This window comes from Schistocerca americana, chromosome 5 (assembly GCF_021461395.2).
Source record: "Schistocerca americana isolate TAMUIC-IGC-003095 chromosome 5, iqSchAmer2.1, whole genome shotgun sequence".
NCBI lineage: Eukaryota > Metazoa > Arthropoda > Insecta > Orthoptera > Acrididae > Schistocerca > Schistocerca americana.
Genome location: NC_060123.1, coordinates 183150270 through 183172109, shown reverse-complemented (window position 1 = coordinate 183172109; position 21840 = coordinate 183150270). Strand labels below are relative to the sequence as shown.

The 21840-nt window shown below is 41.0% G+C and overlaps 1 protein-coding gene across 3 annotated transcripts in view; it reads left to right on the top strand.

The window, feature by feature from the left end:
• LOC124615908 (1-acylglycerol-3-phosphate O-acyltransferase ABHD5-like) overlaps nucleotides 1-20868 on the top strand; it is a 103209-nt gene extending 82341 nt beyond the window's left edge. For all 3 annotated transcript variants that reach the window (XM_047144083.1, XM_047144084.1, XM_047144085.1), the window contains one exon: nucleotides 19739-20868. In XM_047144083.1, coding sequence (XP_047000039.1) covers nucleotides 19739-19960 — 222 coding nt within the window. In that variant the 3' untranslated portion in view covers nucleotides 19961-20868. The remainder of the gene's footprint in view (nucleotides 1-19738) is intronic.
• The last annotated feature ends 972 nt before the right edge of the window (nucleotides 20869-21840 follow it).

The window sequence follows — 21840 nt, the reverse complement described above, 5'->3', positions numbered from 1 at the left end:
CGTCATTGCTGACTGATTGCCTAACAGTTTGTATTGGGCTACAGTTCACAGCAGTTAAGTCGCTTCCAGTCAATGTTGTGGTTTCCCAGCTCATCACATTACATTATCGTCAGTCATGATGCTTGATAACGTGTTCCAAGGTGATAACATCTTTGTCTGTCATGTCTCACACTCAGTCTTTGATGCAGTCCAAATTAAAAGGAGATTCAACAGAGAATATGGGAATGAGCCATTTGGCCTACCATTCGGAATATACAAACCCGATCATCCTGGCCGTCCCATAGTTGGTGGCTTCAAAGCACCCACCGAACATATATCTGCCTTAGTTGATCAATGCCTGCAACTCATAGTACAAAGACTTCCCCCCTATATTAAGAATATCTAACATTTCCTAGATTGTCTGAAATCCATGGCCGTCCCACTCCCGCCACACACTTTGCTTGTCACCATTGATGCCATCCCCCACGAGTGTAGTCTGTCTGCTGCTGAACATTTCACATTTCCCCAGTCATCATCCATCTGATTCCAAACCTATGACATTGTTCTTGCTCACCCAAATCAAGTTTATACTAACCCCAATTACTTCACCTTTGAGAGGCGGACATACAAACAGATCAGGGGTATGTCCATGGGAACCAGGATGGCTATGCCAGTGTTTTCATGGGTTACTTGGCGGAGGCTTTCCTGGCATCCACAAGCCTTCAGACCCTTGTTTGGTTTAGATACATTGATGACATACTGACTCATAGTGAGGCTGATCTGTTAAAATTCCTGGAATCTCGAACTACCCTCTCCCAATTAAATTCCACATGGTCCTATTCCAATCCCATGCCCCTTTCCTTGACGTTGATCCCATCCTCACTGAATGCCAGCTGCACACTTCCATCCACATCTGACCTACTAACAAACAACAGTACTTACATTTTGACAGTTGCCATCCTTTCCATGTCAAACATTCCCTCTCATACAGCCTTGGCATTCGAGGTAAACGAAATTTGTTTGGATGCAGACTCCTTACAGCAATACACCACCACTCTCGCTTCAGTCTTTACTGAATGTAATTATCCCAACAGCCTAATTCAAAAGCAGATTTCCCAGGTCATCGCATCCAATCCTGGTATTGCTGATCCCACCAAAAAACAACTTTGGAGCACACCAGTTGTCACCCAGTATTCTCCTGGTCTTGAATGTATTAATCAGCTACTTCAACAAGACCATGACTTCCTAAAATCATGCCCTGAAATGAGATCCATTCTGTCTGAGATGTAGCTCACTACACCTAGAATAGCATTTCGTTGACCTTCCAGTCTCCGCAATATCCTTGTAAGACCATATGCTCCTTCTACACCCATCTCCCTACCATATGCCTTCTATCCCCTGTGACTGTCCCTTGTGCAAGACTTGCCCTATGCACCCTCCTACCACCAACTATTCCAGCCCTGTAACTGGCAAAACATATACATCAAAGGGAGAGCCACCTGTGAAATGACATGTCATATACCGGCTGTTATGCAAAAACTGATTGGCCTTTTGCAGCGGCATGACTACCACCCAGTTATCAGTCAGGATGAATGGGCATAGGCAGAGGGCGTATACAGGCAACACACAATATCCTGTTGCAGACCTCGGCACCTGTTTCTCCACATGCGTCATCTGGATTCTTTTCCCAGACACCAGTTTCTCAGAACTCTGCAGGTGGGGACTAGCACAACAACATTTCCTTGGTTCTCACCCCCCCCCCCCCCCCCCAGCCTTTATTTACATTAATTCCTTCCCTCTCAACATTTCTTCACAGTAACTACTCCTTTCTTCACTCCATTTTAGATTTCTACATCTTTCATTTTCCGACCTGTCCATTTTTTCGCAGTCTCTCCTCCCACCTCTGTTACATACAATGTACGTAGCTTTTCACTCTTATTAACTCATGCACAATGTTTTAGTAGTAATCTCTGTTTTGCATATTATTCTGTCTTCCACCTTTAAGCTATCAGGTTATCAAATCTCGTCCAGTGCGGTACCCAACAATCAGTCTTTCCTTCTCATCCCGTTCGGGAAGTCTCCACTACCCTGGTGTTCTGGGTGACTTCTCTGAGCTGTACCTCTTTCCCTAAACCTCTTCAGTCCTTTCCTTTCTCTCCTCTTCCTTCCCCTTCAGTTCTTCTGCCAGAAGAATGGCCACTGGCTCCGAAAGCTTGTTAGAGTTAAACCCTTTTGTATGTGTGTTCCCCTGCCGCTGGTTGGTGAGTAGATTTGTTATCTATCGATTTACATTCTGAATGTTTGGAATTCTGTTGCAGTTGAAGGTGCAGTTTGGTTGATGTCAGGGGTGTACCACAGAAAGTGTTGCATACACATTGTCTACATGCTGTAAGCTATGTAATACATCTGTATCATTACTCCATCATTGTACTGACATTTTAATTTAAATGTATCATCTGCCACTCCCCTGCAGATGTATCTGTCTTGTCCTGTGCTGGTGTCACATTGTGTAGTCCACCCAAGGGTTTATAATTCATTCAATTGTCTTTGATTCATGTCTCCCATACACAAATCAGTAACAGTAGTCTTTGAACACAGTGAATATTCAAGGTACTAAAAAACTGTGTTCATAATGGCTTATTATTTTTCATTGCTCAGATTTAATAATGTGGTTGTATGACATGCTGTTGCATCAACAAGATGTAATGGAAATGCCATGTGGCGAGGGCCTCCTGTCAGGTAGACTGTTCACCTGGTGCAAGTCTTTCGAGTTTACACCACTTCGGTGACTTACGTGTCAATGGAGATGAAATGATGATGATAAGGAGAACACAACACCCACTTCCTGAGTGGAGAAAATCTCCAAGTCATCTGGGAATCGAACCTAGGCCATTAGGTATGACATTCCGTTGTGCTGACCACTCAGCTACCAGGGGCAAAAAAGAAGACGTAATGACTTTTCATATCATATTTGCCACTTGTATTCAACTACACTTAGTGCCCATCACTTCTAGTATGTGCATTCTTGTACATCTACATACATACTCCGCAATCCACCATACGGTGTGTGGTGGAGGGTACCTCGTACCACAACTAGCATCTTCTCTCCCTGTTCCACTCCGAAACAGAACGAGGGAAAAATGACTGCCTGTATGCCTCTGTACGAGCCCTAATCTCTCTTACCTTATCTTTGTGGTCTTTCTGCGAAATATAATTTGGCGGCAGTAAAATTGTACTGCAGTCAGCCTCAAATGCTGGTTCTCTAAATTTCCTCGGTAGCTATTCATGAAAAGAACACCTCCTTTCCTCCAGAGACTCCCACCCGAGTTCCTGAAGCATTTCCGTAACACCCACGTGATGATCAAACCTACCAGTAACAAATCTAGCAGCCCACCTCTGAATTGCTTCTATGTCCTCCCTCAATCCGATCTGATAGGGATCCCAAACGCTCAAGCAGTACTCAAGAATATGTCGTATTGGTGTTTTATAAGCGGTCTCCTTTACAGATGAACCACATCTTTCCAAAATTCTACCAATGAACCGAAGACGACTATCCGCCTTCCCCACAACTGCCATTACATGCTTGTCCCACTTCATATTGCTCTGCAATGTTACGCCCAAATATTTAATCGACATGACTGTGTCAAGCGCTACACTACTAATGGAGTATTCAAACATTACGGGATTCTTTTTCCTATTCATGTGCATTAATTTAAATTTATCTATATTTAGAGTTAGTTGCCATTCTTTACACCAATCACAAATCCTGTCCAAGTCATCTTGTATCCTCCTACAGTCACTCAATGACAACACCTTCCCGTACACCACAGCATCATCAGCAAACAGCCACACATTGCTATCCACCCTATCCAAAAGATCATTTATGTTGATAGTAAACAACAGCGGACCTACCCCACTTCCCTGGGGCATTCCAGATGATACCCTCACCTCCGCTGAACACTCACCATCGAGGACAACGTACTGGGTTCTATTACTTAAGAAGTCTTCGAGCCACTCGCATATTTGGGAACCAATCCCATATGCTCGTACATTAGTTAGGAGTACGCAGTGGGGCACAAGTCAAACGCTTTCCGGAAGTTAAGGAATATGGCATCCGTCTGATACCCTTCATCCATGGTTCGCAAGATATCATGTGAAAAAAGGGCAAGTTGTGTTTCGCAGGAACGATGCTTTCTAAAGCTGTGCTGATGCACGGACAGCAACTTCTCTGTCTCAAGGAAATTCATTATATTCGAACTGAGAATGTGTTGGAGAATCCTGCAACAAACCGATGTTAAGGATATTGGTCTGTGATTTTGAGTATCCGTCCTTCTACCCTTCTTATATACAGGCGTCACCTGCACTTTTTTCCAGTCGCTCAGGACTTTACGTTGGGCAAGAGATTCGTGACAAATGCAAGCTACGTAAGGAGTCAATGCAGTAGAGTACTCTCTGTAAAACCAAGTTGGAACCCCATCAGGACCTGGCGATTTATTTATTTTCAACCCATTCAGCTGCTTCACAACCCCAGGAATGTCTATCATTATGTCCTCCATACGGGAATCTGTACGAGACTCAAACGGCAGTATGTTTGTACGATCCTCCTGCGTGAAAGATTTCTCAAATGCTAAATTTAATATTTCAGCTTTCATTTTGCTGTCTTCCGTTGCCAGGCCAGACTGATCAGTGAGTGACTGGATGGAAGCCTTCGACCCACTTACCGATTTTACGTAAGACCAGAATTTCCTTGGGTTTTCAGCAAGATCTTTTGCTAAGGTATGACGGTGGTAGTGGTTGTATGCTTCACGCATCGCTCTTTTTACTGCAGCACGAATCTCTACTAACTTTTGCCTATCCTCATTCTCCCGATCTTTCTTGTACCGCACCCCGATCTTTCTTGTACCGCGAGTGCAACTGTCTTTGCTTCCTGAGCATTCTCCAAATTGTGCTGTTAAACCACTGTGGGTCTTTTCCGTCTGTAACCCACTTTGCATGATTTACAATGTGTTTAAAATTTGCCCATAATTCTTCCACGTCCATCGTTCCGGAAGTAAATGAAGTCAATTCATTTACTAAGTGGGATGCTAACAACTGCTCTTTCTAGTAAGAATACTCTCCTAGCCTTCTTGACCGACTTTTTAACTTTCGTAACCATACTCGTAATGACAACATCTTGATCACTAATCACTGTCTCAACACTGACACTGTCGATGAGGTCTGGTCTGTTCGTGGCTAACAGATCTAAAATATTTCCATTACGCGTTGGCTGTCGATTTAGCTGCTCAAGACAGTTTACGGATAATGTGTTCTAAATTAATTCATACAACAGCTTATCTCTACCACCTGTAATGAATCCATAGACATCCCAGTCTATACTAGGTAGGTTGAAGTCCTCTGACTAATATAGCATGATCCGGGTACTTCTGCGATACAGAGTCTAGACTCCCTTTGAATGATTCTAGAACCCTCATGGTGGAACCTGGTGGCCAGTAATAACACCCAACAATTAACTTTATTTCTCCTAGCCCTGTTGAACGTGCCCAGATAACTTCACTCTGCTTCAACCTCAGGAGACACAATATTTTTGTCAACTGCAATGAAGACACCACCTCCTACGGTGTCTAATCTGTGTTTCCGGTAAACGTTCCAACCCTCACTAAATATTTCAGAACTTCCTATCTCAGGGTTCAGCCAGGTCTCAGTCCCAAGAATAATTTGCACGCCACACACTTCCTGGAGGGCAGTAAATTCAGGAACTTTATTCCGAATACTCTGAAAATTTACTGCTAATATCTTGATAGCTGAAGTGTCTTTACACTGAGCACGCCCTGATTTTCTTGCCTGCATGTCGACTGGTGAGTGTTCATCAGGACACCTCGCACTACTGCCTTGCCTAAAAAACTCCCATGTGCACGCCACAAGTACTCTGTTACGCAAGTAGCTGCTTCCTTTGTGTAGTGCACCCCTGACCTATCTAGGGGCATCCTACAATTCCCCACCCAATAGCGCAAGTCTAGAAATCTGCAGCCAAGACCGTCACAGAGTCGACGAAGCCTCTGGTTGAGACTCTCCACTTGGCTCCAAACCAAAGGACCCCGATCCACTCTGGGAACGATGCCGCAAATAGAGAGCTCTGCTTGCACCCTGCGTGCGAGGCCAGCGATCTTCACCATATCTGCCAGCCGCCTGTAGGAACTGAGGATCGCCTCAGAACCGAAGCGACAGGCATCATTGGTGCCGACATGAGCAACTACTTGCAGATGACTGCACCCCGTATGCTCGATAGCCGCAGGCAAGGCCGCCTCCACATCTTGGATGAGGCCCCCCCCGGGAGACAAACTAAGTGCACATTGGAATTCTTTCCAGCCCTGTATGCTATTTCCCTAAGGGGCTCCATCACCCGCCTAATGTTGGAGCTCCCAGTAACCAGCAAGCCTTTGCCCCCGTGTGCCTGCTCGGGCCCTGCTGAAGGAGCAGCCACCTGCCCACTGACAGGATGAATGGGCGAGGCCAGCCGGCCAGCCTCCACATTGACCCTCCACCTCGAGCGACGCGAATTCGTTGCAGTCCGCCACTCACCCTGAGGTGAGGGTGGCCCCAACGCGCTGGGTACACTAGAAGGTGCCTCTGCAACTGAGTCAGTGGACGCAGCAAGCGACACCTGGGGTGTCTCAAGCAACGCGCCAGACCCTCCACCGTCACTGCACCTCGAGGTAGCAGCCTGAAGGCGGCTGACCGTGGCCAACAGCACTCTCAGCTGCTCGTGAACTGCGGCCAGTTCCTCCTGCGCCCGCACACAGCACGCGCACACCCTATCCTTCCTACTGCTAATATCTGGACGTATAGAGTTGAGTCAAATAAAACAGCAATATGCGACTGCACAGTTGCGTCACCAGCACCAGATTGAGCTGCGATATATGAACAATTACTTACAAACTAAGCGATCAAATGACCAGGACTGCGCCACTATACAAATATTACAATGCGATCCTACCCCTGTCTTAGTACAAATGACAACCGCCTACGCGATGTTACACTCTACCGTTATTAAAATTTCATACTACCCCTTTCTAATTCGAAAATACGCAAAGATCCGAAGAATTTCACCACGCAAACACACAAACACACAAAGTAATTTGAATTAAACCTGCGGAACTAATATGAAAAACTGAATATACGACTTGTTTCTGCTACTGCTGCTCGCACACGTCACTCTACAAGCACAGATGAAACTGCACTGGCCTTTGTCTGCTGCTAACTTCCCTCATGATATAGTATAATTTACACAAGCAGTAGCATATGGACGAAATTAGATGTAAATATCAACATCTACGTCTATGCCCCACTAACCACTGCAAGGTGCATGGCAGAGGATACATCTCATTGTACCAGTTTGTTGGATTTCTTCCCATTTCATTCAAATACAGTGGGTGGAAAGAATTATTTTGTTTGAATTCCTCTGTGGGTGCAGTAATTACTCTAATCTTATCCTCAGAATCCCTATGTGAGCAATGTGTTGGGGGATTGTAATATATTTCTAGAGTCATCATTTAAAGCCAGTTCTAGAAACTTTGTTACCAGACTTGCTCGGGGTAGTTTACATCTATCTTCAAGAGTCTTCCGGTTCAGTTCTTTCAGTATTTCTATATCACTCTCTGACAGATTAAACAAACCTATGACCATTCATGCAGTGCTTCTCTGTTTACATTCAATATCCCCTGGTAGTCATACTTGGTACGAGTCCCAAACACTTGAGCAATATTCTAGAATTGGTCACACAGTTGATTTGTAAACAATCTTCTTTGTTGATTGATTACACTTGACCAGTTTCTACCAATAAACCAAAGTCTGCCACCAGCTTTACCTATGACTGAACCTATGTGATCATTTCATTTCATATCCCTACAAAGTTTTATGCCCAGGTATTTGTACGAGTTGGTCAATTCCCACAGTGGCTCATTGATTTATAGTCATAGTATACAATGTTTTCTCATTTTGTGAAGTGCACAATTTTACATTTCAGAACATTTAAAGCAAGTTTGACAATCTTCGCACTACTTTGAAATCTTATCAAGATCTGACTAGATATTTATGCTGCTTCTTTCAAATAGTTCTTCACTGTAGATAATTGCATCATCTGCAAAAAGCCTATGTTACTATTGATATTGTCTGCAAGGTCATTAATATATATCATGAACAGCAAGGGTCTCAACACAACTCCCTGGAGCACACCCGAAGTTACTTTTTCATCTGACGATGACTCTCCATCCTTTGTCCTTCCTACCAAAAAATCCCCAATCCAGTCACAAATTTCACTTGATACCCTATATGATCGTTCTTTTGACAGGAAGCATAGGTGTGGTACTGAGTCAATGCTTTTCAGAAATCAGGAAATACTGCAACTACTGATTGCTGTGATCCAAAGCTTTCCGTATGTCATGTAAGGAAAGTGCAAGTTGGATTTCACACAGTTGATGTTTTCAGAATCTATACTGGCTGGCACTGAGGATGTTACTCTGTTCAAGACACCTCATTATATTTGAGCTCAGAATATATCCTGAGATTCTACAACAAATCGGTGTCAGCGATACTGGATCGTAGTTTTGTGGATCACTTCTACTACCCTCCATGTACACGGATGTGACCTGTGCTTTTTTCCAAGAACTGGACATGGGTTTTTGTTTGAAGGATCTACAATAGAGTACAATTAGAATGGGGGTTAACTCAGCCACAAATTCAGTATAGAATCTGGTATGGATTCCATTGGGTCCTGGAGCTTTGTTCGATTTTAATGTCAGCAGTTTCTCAAACTAATACCAATTTTATTCATCTTTTAAGTGGTATGAGGATTAAATTGGAACAATTCTCCTGGGTTTTTCTTTGTAAAGGAGCATTTGAAAACTGAATTAAGCATTTCAGGTTTTGTTTTGCTTCCTGTCTCATTTGCTAGGGAATGGACATTAACTTTGGTGCCACTAACAGCCTTTACGTATGGCCAGAATTTCTTTGGGTTCTGTGACATCATATGACAATATTCTGCTGTGGCAGTCGTTGAAGGCACGACACATCGCTCTCTTAACAGTCAATCTATCTATAGCCCCACCCTTTGTTTTATACCTATATGCAGTAATCCCTGTTTCTTTAGAAGTTGCTTTACAGTGACTGTATACCAAGAAGGTTCCGTCCCACTATGAATTGTTCTACTATCCAGTGAATGGTCAGCTATTCTTTTAAACTTGATCCAGAGTTGCTTTGCACGCTCCTGCCATGTGCTGAAAGTTTCGGGTTGTTCATTGAGGTATGACACTACTGATTCTTTTTATCTAATTTACTGAACATATATATCTTTCTAGCTTGTTTTGGTTGTTCTTTGTACTTTGGTAATCATTGAAGCCACAACTGCACCATGGTGACTGATACCAGCTTCGATGTGGACATCCTCAAAGAGATCAAGTCTACTTGTTGTCATTAGATCCAGTATATTTTCATCATGAGAGCGTTTCCTAACTATCTGTTGTAGGTAGTTTCTAGAGAAGGTATTTAGTAATATTTCACAGAATATCTTATCATGCCCACCACTAACAAAACTGTATTTTTCCCAATTAATTTTTGGATGATTTAAGTCTGCATTGATGATTACAGTACAATTGGGAAACTTATAAACATCACTGCTAAAACATTCAAGTACTCTTTGGTGGTGATGTTTTTGTTGTTGTGGTTTTTGGTTGTTATGCAGCTCTTTAAGCTAGTTTATTGTGTGCAAGCCTTTTCGTGTTGGAATAACTACGACAGCCTACATCCATTTGGACCTGCTTATTGTTTTCAAGCCATGGTCTCCCTATACAATTTTGACCCCCCACCCCCTCCCCACTTACTTCCATTACCAAACTGGCAATTCCTTGTTGCCTCAGAATGTTTCCTGTCAACCAATCCCCTCATTCAGTCAACTTATGCTATAAATTTTCTTCCCCAATTCAATTCAGTACCTCTCACTTATTATTTGATCTAGCATCTGATCTTGAACATTCTTCTATAGCACCACAATTCAAAAGCTTCTTGTCTGAATTGCTTATCATCCTTGTTTTCATTTCCGTACAAGGCTACATTCCAGATAAATATCTTTGGAAAAGATTTCCTAACACTTAAATTTATATTAATATTAACAAATTCCTGTTTTTCAGAAATGCTTTTCTTGCTTTTGCTAGTCAGCATTCTATATCTTCCCCATGATTTACTGAGAATACATTCCGTTCCCCATGTTTTACTTTTATTGATGTTCATCTTATAACCTCTTTACAAGATACAATCCATTCCATTCAATTGCTCTGGCAAATCCTTTGCCATCTCAGATGGAATTACAAAGTCATCAGCAAATATCAGAAGTTTTTATCCCCTCTCAGTGAGCTCTTTCCAAATTTATCCTAAGTTTTCTTAACAGCTTGCTCAGCGTACAGATTGAATTACATTAGGGAGAGACCACAACCTTGCCTCATTCCCTTTTCAACTACTTTCCTTTTCATGCCCTTTGACCTGTATAACTGCCTTCTGGTTTATGTGCAAGTTATAGTTAACTATTCTGTCCCTGCTAACTTCAGAATTTCAAACAGTGTATTACTCCTGTCACCGTTGTCAAGGACTTTCTCTAAACCTATAAAGACTGTAAACATAGGTTTACCTCTCTTCCGTCTATCTGCTTAGATGAATTTAAGGGTAAATATGGCCTCACGTCTTCCTCCATTCCTCCGAAACACAAACTGATCTTCCCCAAGACTGACTTTTACCAGTTTTTCCATTCTTCTGTAAATAATCTGTATCAATATTTTGCAATGAAGACTTATTAAACTGATGGTTCATTTGGTAGTATTCACATGTGAGCACCTGCCTTCTTTGGAATTGGAATTATTACATTGTTCCTGAAGTCTGAGGCTGTTTCAATTGTTTCATACACTGATCAGCCAGAACATTATCACCATCTACCTAATAGCCAGTATGTCCACCGTTGGCATGGATAGTAGTGGCAACACATCATGCCATGGAAGCAGCAAGGCCTTGGTAGATCACTGGAGGGAGTTAGCACCACATTGGCACCCACAAGTTACCCAATTCCTGTAAATTCCAGGCAGGGGTTGATGAGCTTTGACGCCATGTTCAATCACATCCCAGATGTGTTTGATCAGGTCCAGATCTGGCAAGTTGGAAGACCAGCACATCAATTGGAACTCACCATGGTGTTCCTCGAATCACTCCATCATACTGCTGGCCTTCTGACATGGCCCATTATCTTGTTGAAAAATGCCACTGCTGTCGAGAAACATGATCGTAATGAAGGGGTGTATGCAGTCTGCAACCAGTGTGCGATGCTCCTTGGCTGTCATGGTGCCTTAGACGAGCTCCACTGCACCCATGGATGCCCACGTGAATGTTCCCTGGAACATAATGGAGCTGCCGCCAGCTTGTCTCTGTCCCATAGTGCAGGTGTCAAGGAGCTATTCCCCCGGAAGACGACGGATTCGTGCCCTCCCATCAACATGATGAAAATGGTATCAGGATTCGTCAGACCGTGCAATGTTCTGCCATTGCACCAGTGTCCAGTGCCAATGGTCATTTGCACATTTCAGTTATAGTTGCCAGTGTGATTGCGTTAATGATATTGGCACATGCATGGGTCATCAGCTGCAGAGGCCCATCATTAGGAGTGTTTGGTGCACTGTGTGTTCAGACACACTTGTGCTCTGACCAGCATTAAAGTCTGATGTTAGTTCTGCTTCAGTTTGCCACCTGTCCTGTTTGACCAGTCTGCCCTGCCTGCGATGTCCAACATCTGTGATCAAATGTGGCCACCCAACCCCATGATGTCTGGATGTGGTTTCACCTTGGTTTTGCTGCATGTTAAGAACTCACCAAGCACTCCTTGAACACACAACATGTGCAGTTTCCAAAATGATTGTGCCAAGCCTCCAGGCCATCACAATCTGTCCTCAGTCAAACTCAGATAGATCACGTGCCTTCCCCATTTTACATATGGACAGCATCCTCACTGATATTGCATGCACTGTGCGTGTGTGTGACTAACTGTCATTCCTCGCCAGGTGATTCTGTTTTGCCTGGATGAGTTTATGTCAGTACTAGGTCAGTGGTCATAATGTTGTGGCTGATCCGTGTATTATCTAGTACAAGGGGTGCAATAATTTTGGCTCTCACAAGTATCCAATAATTCTTAGGGAATGTTGACTACTCCAGGGACCTTGTTTCATTTAAGTCTTTCAGTGTTCTTTCAGATTCTTATCACAGTACCATATTGTCATTCATATTCGTATACTTGCTCTTCTCGTCATATAATATTGTGCTCAAGTTATGTGTTTTACTTTATATCGACCCTCTGTATATTCTGTCCACCTTTCAGCTTTTCCTTCTTTGCTTAGTACTGGCTTTCCATCTAAGCTCTTGTTATTCGCACAGCTGCTTCTCTTTTCTCTGAAGATCTATGTAATGGTCCTGTTGGTGTCAGCTACCTTTTCCCTTAGATATACATGCTTCTAAAGCCAAGCATTTGCCCTCTAGCCATTCCTGCTTAGCCACTTATGTATTCCTTTTTGCATGCTTCATTTGTTGTATTTTTATATTTTCTCCTTTTGTCAATTAAATTGTCAATTAAATTCAGCATCTCCTGAGTTATTCAAGGATATTTACTAAGCCTTGTCTTTTTAAGTATGTGATCCTCTGCTGCATTCCCTTTTTCATCTCTCACACCTAACCATTGGTTTTCTGTTGTATTCCTTCCTCTGTTTCAGCCCAATGTTGCCTAATACGCGCTCTGAACAACCTCTGTTTCTTTCAGCTTAGCCAGATCCTATCTCTTTTATTTCGTATCTTATTGCAGTTCATCAGTTTTAGTTTGCAGTACATAAACAATAAATTATGATTAGAGTCAAAATCTGGTCCGTGATAAAGTCTTAAAGATTCAAATCTGATTCTGAAATCTTTGTCTTACCAGTATATAAGAAATCTGAAACCTTCCAGTGCTCCAGATCTCTTCCGTATTTACAACCTTATTTCATGATTCTAAAACCAAATGTTAGTCATGGTTTTTTTACCAGGCAGCTTCTTCTTTCATCATCCCCCCCCCCCCCCCCCCCCCCTTACCCGTACATGTTCTACTGTTTTTCCTTCTCTTTCTGTACTGACATAACATGAAATGTTTCTCCTACCGTCGTATTTCACAAATCCCAAGTTTATCCAACTTCCGTCCATTTCCCTTTTCAAATTGTCTAACCTGCCCACTCAATTACAGGATCTAACAATCCATGCTTTGATGTGTAGAATGTCAAATCTCGTTTTTGCTTCTGACATACTCCTGAGTAGACCCAGCCCGGAGATCCAAATGAGAGGTTATTTTACTTCCAGAATATTTTACCTGAGATGATGTCATCATCATTAAGCCTACAATAGAGCTGCATTAAAAAAAAATCGTGGCTATAGATTCCCCTTGCTTTCAGCCGTTTGCAGTACAAGCATTGTAAGGCCATGTTGGCTAATGTTACAATGTCAGATCAGTCAATGGTCCAAACAGTTGTCCTTTCAACTGCTGTTCTGCCTTTTCAGAAGCCACAGATAGTCTGGTCTCTTTACAGATACCCCTCCATTGTGGTTGTATATGTGGTACTTTATCATTGAGGTACACATTCAGCTGTTTCATCTTGGCGCGGTTCGTGGTTCATGGGGGATGCCAGAAAAACCTATATTTTCTGTTCAGGTGACACATGTAATAATAGTGTACTAAAGTAAATGATTATTATCTGCATTTAGAGTTTTTACGTCTACAGAATATATTCTCCATTGTGATATAACTGTGAAGACTACTGTAGCATTTACAAGGCAACTAAAGATGGTACCAGATAGTTTAATTTTGGTCAAAAGTAGTATTGTGGCCTAAAAGACACACTCTAAATGTTCAGTATGTGTTTAATGTTTGTAGATCTAGCATTAACATAAAATGGCGACAGTTCAAAGTTGCATTGAGACAAAGGTGCTATACTTTCCCAGAATAAATTTTATCGTAAGAGTAAAGTCAGGTGAACCAGTTTGATTATATGTTAAAATGAAAATGGGGAAATATTTGTAAGTATTTATTTACGAAATAATGCCACCTTTTTAGAGTGGCAAATGATAAATAGTACAATTATTTATTTTGGAAACAAATAAAACTCAGTGTTTATTCTTAAAATTATTTAATCGGATAGATAAAAAAATCTGCTCACCAAGTGGCGGCAGAACACACACATAAAAGACTGTTATGTTTGGCAAGCTTTCGGAGCCATTGGCTTCTTCTTCAGGCTGAAGAGTTGAAGGGGAAGGTAGAAGGGTGAAGGAAAAGCACTGGAGAGGTCTAGGAAAAGGGGGTAGATTTTGGGAAAGTCACTCAGAACCGCGGGTCAGGGGAGACTTAACTGTACGGGTTGAGAAAGAAAGACACATTTTTTGTAGTTTTTATGAAACCAATAAATTACACCTTTTTATTTTGGGCTATGTGTTGAACAATGCACGTAGTAGGTTATGCTGAAATTGCATTAGGTTTCTCGCTTTTCTGTATATTGTTACCATAGTGTGTTGTCTGATTTTTTGCAAATCTGTAAGAAGTGATAAATTAAATGGTATACTTAAGAAGTTTTCCAATAGTAATTGATACTAGTCACCGACCCTTTGCCAAAAGAATGATACTTCTGTTTTATAAAAATGTGTTTTAGTGTATTGTCTTTGCAGAGTCCAAGACATTGCACTGTAGTTGGAATTTCGCTGTTTGAAATTATGCCTTTCTTTATTCAAAATGGTCATAGACCCTAGATATATGTATGCCTATTTATGAAACTCAGGAAAATAGTTGCTAATATAATTTACTGCTCATGACAGATGTTGGAAACTGTTACTGATTCTACAGGAAAATAAATAAAGGTAAGCATCAGTCCTGGAGTGCTTTTATTAGATTTACAAAATGGAGTTTCCAATGTGTCTGAAACTGGAAGTGTACAGTCCATTTGTAGTGACAATTTTTACTAACATCAGTGAAACATGGACAGTAATCGAGATTATTGGAAATCTGGGAGCTGTTCAATGATCAATGGGGCAGTGTGCATTGGCAATTGCTGGGAGAGATAAATAGATAGGTGAATGGACGGAAGATAAACTAAGGAAATTCTTTACTGGATTCCAAGAGATAGAGAGACAAACAAAATGAAGACCTATGGGAAGGTGTGGCCATTAAAATTATACCACTGGGAAATATAACTAGCAACTAAGTTTTATCTGTTAAACAAACATATTATAAAGAAGTTTTACTTTTTGTGAGTATCGAGCATAATGTGAACATACGATTAAATTTGTAGGTAATTTGAGGGTGTGCAAACTGCGAAATTTAGTGCACAGGGCTGCCAGCTCCAGCACCAATAGCAACTCTAACCCACATGGGCATCGAGTCACACCAGATAAGGGCACACTGTTCCATACTGCTTGAAGTCTGCACCAAAGTTCACCAACAGTAGTGCCTGGTAAGAGGCTGTGTGCCAGAATCTAGGCAACTCATGGCCAAATGTTTTTGATGAATGAGGGAGATTAGGAGAATGCGCTGTGCAGGGCGACAGTCAACATACACATTTACATCTACGTCTAAGTCTGCATACCCCACAAGCCACTGACTGTGTGTGGCAGAGGGTACCCTTTACCACAACTAATCATTTCCTGTCCTGTTCTATCTGAGATAGAGCAAGCAAAAAACAACTACCCATGTGCCTCTGTATAATCTCTAATTTCTCATAGTCCTTAAGCGAAATTATGTTGTTGGCAGTAGAATTGTTCTGCAGTCAGCTTCAAATGCTAGCTCTCTAAATTTTATCATTAGTGTTCCTCGAAAATGATGTCACCTTCCCTCCAGGGATCCCCATTTGATTTCCCAAAGCGTCTCCTTAATACTTGCGTGTTGCTCGAACCCTCTGGTAATAAATCTACCAGCCCACCTCTATTGGTTTGATGTCATCCTTTAATCTGGCGTTATGCTGATCTCAAAGACTTGAGCAGTACTCAAGAATTGATCACACTTCTGTGCTATGTATGGTGTCCTTTGCAGATGAATCTCACTTTCCTAAAATTCTCCCAACAAACCGAAGTCGACAATCAGCCTTCCCTACCACAATCCTCACATGCTGGTTCCACATATTTAAACAATTTGACTGTGTCAAGCAGCACACTATTACTGCTGTATCCCAACATTAGGAGTTTGTTTTTCCTACTCATCTGCATTAACTTATATTCTTCTACATTTAGAGCTAGCTGCCATTCATCACACCAACTAGAAATTGTGTCTAAGTCATATTGTATCCTCCTGCAGTCAATCAACTTCAACACCTTCCTGTACACCAGTGTCATCAGCCAACAGCTGAGATGCAAATTGCTACTCATCTTGTCTGCAAGATAATTTATGTATGTAAAGTGCTCCTAACAATACTCTTATCCCTAATGATCACTTGTCATTGAGGAAATCATCTTGGGTTCACACATGCCCTATAGAGGACATTGGCAGCATACGGCGTAGTGTTATCCTAATTAAAAGTAATATCATGGAGACTTCAAAATGGAGGCATAGCAGGAAATGTAATAGTTGTTTGAGGAAATTTTGGTCTTGCAGCCAGTCGACATCAACTAAACTCCACGATATTTCAACTGGACGCCTGCCAGTCATTCTCAGGTGAGCCACCGAAGACAGATGAATATGTCCTCCATTCCACCACACATAAGTACATGCTAAAAAGTAATGTCGCCAAATATTTTATATGAAAACCCTCAAAGCCTTTTAAATAAAACTAACATTATCAACATTCTTCATTTTTATTCTTCATGTCTACTTAAATGCAGCCCTCTGCTGATGGAGGTCTCTTAATTGTAGCTTGTAACATGGTGGTACGTATTGTAACTATGTTGGTGCATGAGAAATGGCATGCCATAATATAGTTTCAAATTCAAAGATTTTGTCCACATGTGCAGCACCCCCTCCTTCAGCACAATAATACCAGACCACACATCAGCACTGCAGCATGTGTAAAAATCGAAATCCTGGGGTTCACTCTCATCAGTCAAACAGTTGTGACTTGGCTCCATCGGATTTTCATCTGTTTCCAAAACTTAAAAAAAACACATTTGAGGACTTCATTTTGATAGTGATGAAGCAGTGGAAGCAGAGATGAGATTGTGCCTCTGTCAACAAAGTCAAACATTTCTGCAATGTTGTTATCAACAAACTGACTGTCATTGGGAGAATATGTTTGTCGCCAGGGTGCCTTTGTTGAAAAATAAATACTCTCAAAGAAAAGAAAACAAAACAAAACAAAACACCCACCACAGAGGAATTATCTGAATGGGACTGAAATCATTAGATGTCATATACATATATATACATGTACAGACAATGGAAAATCCAGGATGAAATCTAACAATATTATGAAAAGGATAGTTGCTGCTCACCATTTTGTTGAGCCCAACCTACATAGGTAGGAATGATCATCAAAATAAAATAATAGAAATCAGAGCTCGAACGGAAAGGTTTAGCTGTTCGTTTTTCCCGCGCGCTCTTCAGTAGTGGAATGGTAGAGAGATAGTATGATTGTGGTTTGATGAACCCTCTGCCAAGCACTTAAATGTGAATTGCAGAGTAATCATGTAGATGTAGATATAGCAGAGATGCTGAGTCGCAGATAGGCATAACAAATAGACTGTCACAAAGTGAGCTTTCGGCCAACAAGGCCTTTGTTGAAAATAGACACCCCCTACACACACACACACACACACACACACACACACACACACACACAAAATCACAGTTTCTGGCAGCTGGGCCAGACTACAAACAGCTGTCAGTACATGATGGGGGAGGCAACTGGGTGGTTGGTGGGAAGGATCCAGATGGCATAGGCTGTGAAAACATTGAGTTGGGCAGCGTGCTCAGTGACAGGGTGGTCCACTTGTTTCTTGGCCACAGTTTGTCAGTGGCCTTTCATGCAGACAGCTTGTTGGTTGTCATGTCCATGTAGAATGCAGCACAGTGGTTGTTGCTTAGCTTGTAGATCATTTGACTGGTTTCACAGGTAACCCTGCCTTTGATGGGATAGATGGTGGTGGGTGGGTATGTGGGACAGATCTTGCATCTAGCTCTACGAGCTATGGGGCAAGGGGTGGGGAGTAGGGGTTGTGTAGGAATGGACGAGTATATTGTGTAGGGCAGCAAAATACCAGTGTGTCTCCAGACACATCTTTGCTTTTCATTGGGCTCATTTTGAAGTGGGACTCATCACTGAAGAAATTCTGCTGCAGTCAATGAGATTCCAGGCCGAAGACTTTCCTGGGTGCGCTCCAGGCAGTGGTGAGATACCAACATGACTGTCGCCCACCGTATAGCCTTACGATCATGAGTGATGATCTGGGCTGCTATTTCTTTTCATATCAGGACCCCTTTAGCTGCCATCCACGGCAGCGTTACAGCACAGCAGAATATCAGTTATATCCTACACCTCATTGCTTTTACCCTCCATGGCAAACTGTCCTGGCCTTACACTTCAGCAAGATAATCACTGCCCATAGAAGGTGTGGGAGCTTCTACTGCTTAACTTCATTCTTGCCAAATCCTACCTGAGGTAGCGAGGTCACTGGATCTCTCCCCAATTGAGAACATAATGGGCAAGTCCCTCGAACCAGCTCAGGATTTTGTTGATCTAACATGCCTGTTGGACAGAATTTGGTATGATATCCCTCAGGAGGATGTCCAACAACTTTATCAATCAGTGCCAAGCTGGATAACTGGACCAACACGCCACTGACTTGCTCAATTTGTGAAGCTCTTTCTCTTTAATAAATCCTCCAGATTTTCTGAAATATAATCATCACATCTACAGATTTCCATCCCATTTGGATAATTCTTTCATGGTGCACCTTCCCCCCCCCCCCCCCCCCCCCACCTCCCTCTTCCTCTTAGAGTGTATGTAGACATGAAGAATGATGATATGAAATGTATATAATGCTTCTTTTTTTAAAAAAGGCTTTAAGATTTTTCACATAAAAAGTATGGAGCCATTACTTTTCAGAACACCCTCATATAATGCACTGTGAGTATTCTTAGCAAGCACCAAAATGGTGTTGAGAGATGGAGCACACTGCCCAGCAGCAGTACCCTAACTAGTGGAAGTGCAGAACTTAACTGCCTTCTGCGATGCTGCTCACCACACATTTGCGCAGTTTCTGTAGTAACAGAGTCCCAAAAAGATATTGCTGTAGCCAAAATTATTGTTTTATCATAATTTGTGGAATGTCTGATGGAGACACTATTTTTGATGGAATCAGTCATTTTACTGATATATGCACGTTGTTCTGTATTTTTGAAACATAAATGCAGCTCACACACATGCGTTTGCGTGAGAGTGTGTATGTTGTCTACTTATGACAAAGGCCTTGTTGGCCGAAAGCTAACTTTCTGATAGTCTTTTTGTTGTGCCTTTCTGCGACACAGCATCTCTGTTGTATGGTGAGTAGCAAACATCCTTTTCATTGTATATGCTTATTTTGGTGCATACATTACACCCAAGCAGTGTCTGCAGTTACTTTAAAATAATCTTGTATAGAAGCTGAAATGGTAGAATTCGTATTTAGACATACCCCGTTTCATTTAAAAATAAATGATGAAAGTCGGGTTAAAATTGTCAGATCTACTTTTTTTTTGTTGCAGGTTGTTACTGGAGCAGGGCATCATGTTTATGCTGATAAAAGTGATCTTTTCAACCGCCATGTTGTTGAAGCTTGTGAAGTTTCAGACCTTAAGGAAAAAACCATTTTTGCTCTTCGTCCACAAAATGATAAACAAGAAAACGAGGGGGAAGAAAATAAGGATAAAGAGAAACTTGGAGAAAATCCGAGTACACCTCATAGCACAACGAATGATCCCCTCTAACATGGGTGCTACATGTGAAAGGCGACATTTTTTTAACAAATTATGTCATCATGTATGTTGAAAGTGACATCAAACATGTCGTCTTGGAGTCATTTTATATTACATATTTAATGTGCAAGGAATGAAGTAAATGTAGGTATATTTTCTGTGGCAGCTGGCTCTCCCATAGATAAATATTAAAGTGTGAAATTGTTCTATTGCCATTAAATGGCAGCCTTCCAATGTATTTTATTTTGTACATTATTAGCAAGGAATTTTGCTTACATTGTACAAAGAACACAGGCATGTCTGAAAGAAGGTCCAACTTGCTCATCAGTGTGTGACTGGACTGTATCAGCTTTATAAAAAGTCCCTTCATACCTCTTCTGCCTTCCTCTGTTTATCAGAATTCATACTACCTCACATTTATCTATTTAGTGTGCCCTACATCTGTGTGCATCATTATAGGTAAAGCTTAATAACTTTTTTACCCCATTTCGTATTACTGTGGCTATTCACGATTTGGGGGCAGTTTTACTCTCTTCACATGATAAAACATTAATGCTTTCAAAGTAAGCTAAGTTCATTCATCTCAGTTACAGATTGTTAAGATATCTTATTACTAATAGGAGGAGCAAGCTGCTCTTTTTATTTGGATTGTGATACTTGCCTCGTCAAATGAAATTTTACTATGCTCAGTTGTTTGATATTTAAAGTTTCTAGTTTTTTAATGATAAAGAAAAGTATTTATTTAGAAACGGCCACAATTATTCTTCTGTGATAGGTGCTGTGAAATTTGTATATTCATTTGGTTGTTTTTGTGAGGAATGTTGTTTATATATTTTGTTGACAGATTTAGTCCATAATTGTTTGAATCTAATAATCTGTCAGTTAACAAATTAATAAAAGAACAAAATATATTTATTTAATATTTGTGAGTGACTCTTCCTGTGTCATATTATTGAGAGTTATCATTTTTTAAATTTATATGTGATAATACTTTCAGGTAGTTTCATTTGGATTTTTGATGATGTTTTTAATGCTAGAGATAAAGCAATTGAAGTTCTTCCACAATTACAGTTAGAAAATCAAAACTTAATTTTTTTTTTAAATTACTCATTGAGTCGTATTTGAAAACTGAAATAAATGAAAGTTACCGTCTACAACATCTAAGTGTTAACAGAGACATGTCAGAGTTGATACTTTTGCAGCATATATCAGCAAAATGATTGATTTCGTCAAAAATAGCGTCTCTACCAGACATTTAGACTTTTATTTGTTATTGCCTCACTCCATAGTCCTTCTCAGTCAGGGACGAGAGTAATAACACATTTAGTTAGAGGTGCATGTGTTTGGGCTCGCTTGTGGTCATTGCAAAATACACATCATCTCACAAAAGTGACAGGAAGGCATACCAGATGTCTCAGAGCTCAGATGATGGCCAAACTGTGATTCAACCACAGTTTTCTAACACATAACAGCTTCCCAATAACTTGGGTTATAGGAGTATGACATTTTGTAACATTGCCTTTCTTTATATTTATTCTTATCCCCTGTCCTTCACTCTGTTTTCTTTTGAGTTTAAATGAAGATTCTGTTTTGTTCTGCTTCCAAATGTGAATTTGTGAGAGTTTAATATTGAAATTAAATAATCATGTTAACTGTATCACAAATCAGTAACCCCAAAACTCTGACATGATCCAAGTGACATGATCCAAAGAGTTGACACCAAGAAAACAGTGGCATCTGCATTTTATATATTTGCAACAAAGTAATACATTACAAATTTAAATTCACAAGCTGTGCATTAGAAGTTACTAAAACTTATGGAAATGGTCATTTTCAATTGGATGTTTTAAAGAAAGATCTGAGAAGGTACTGTTTAAATTTTGCTGATCATA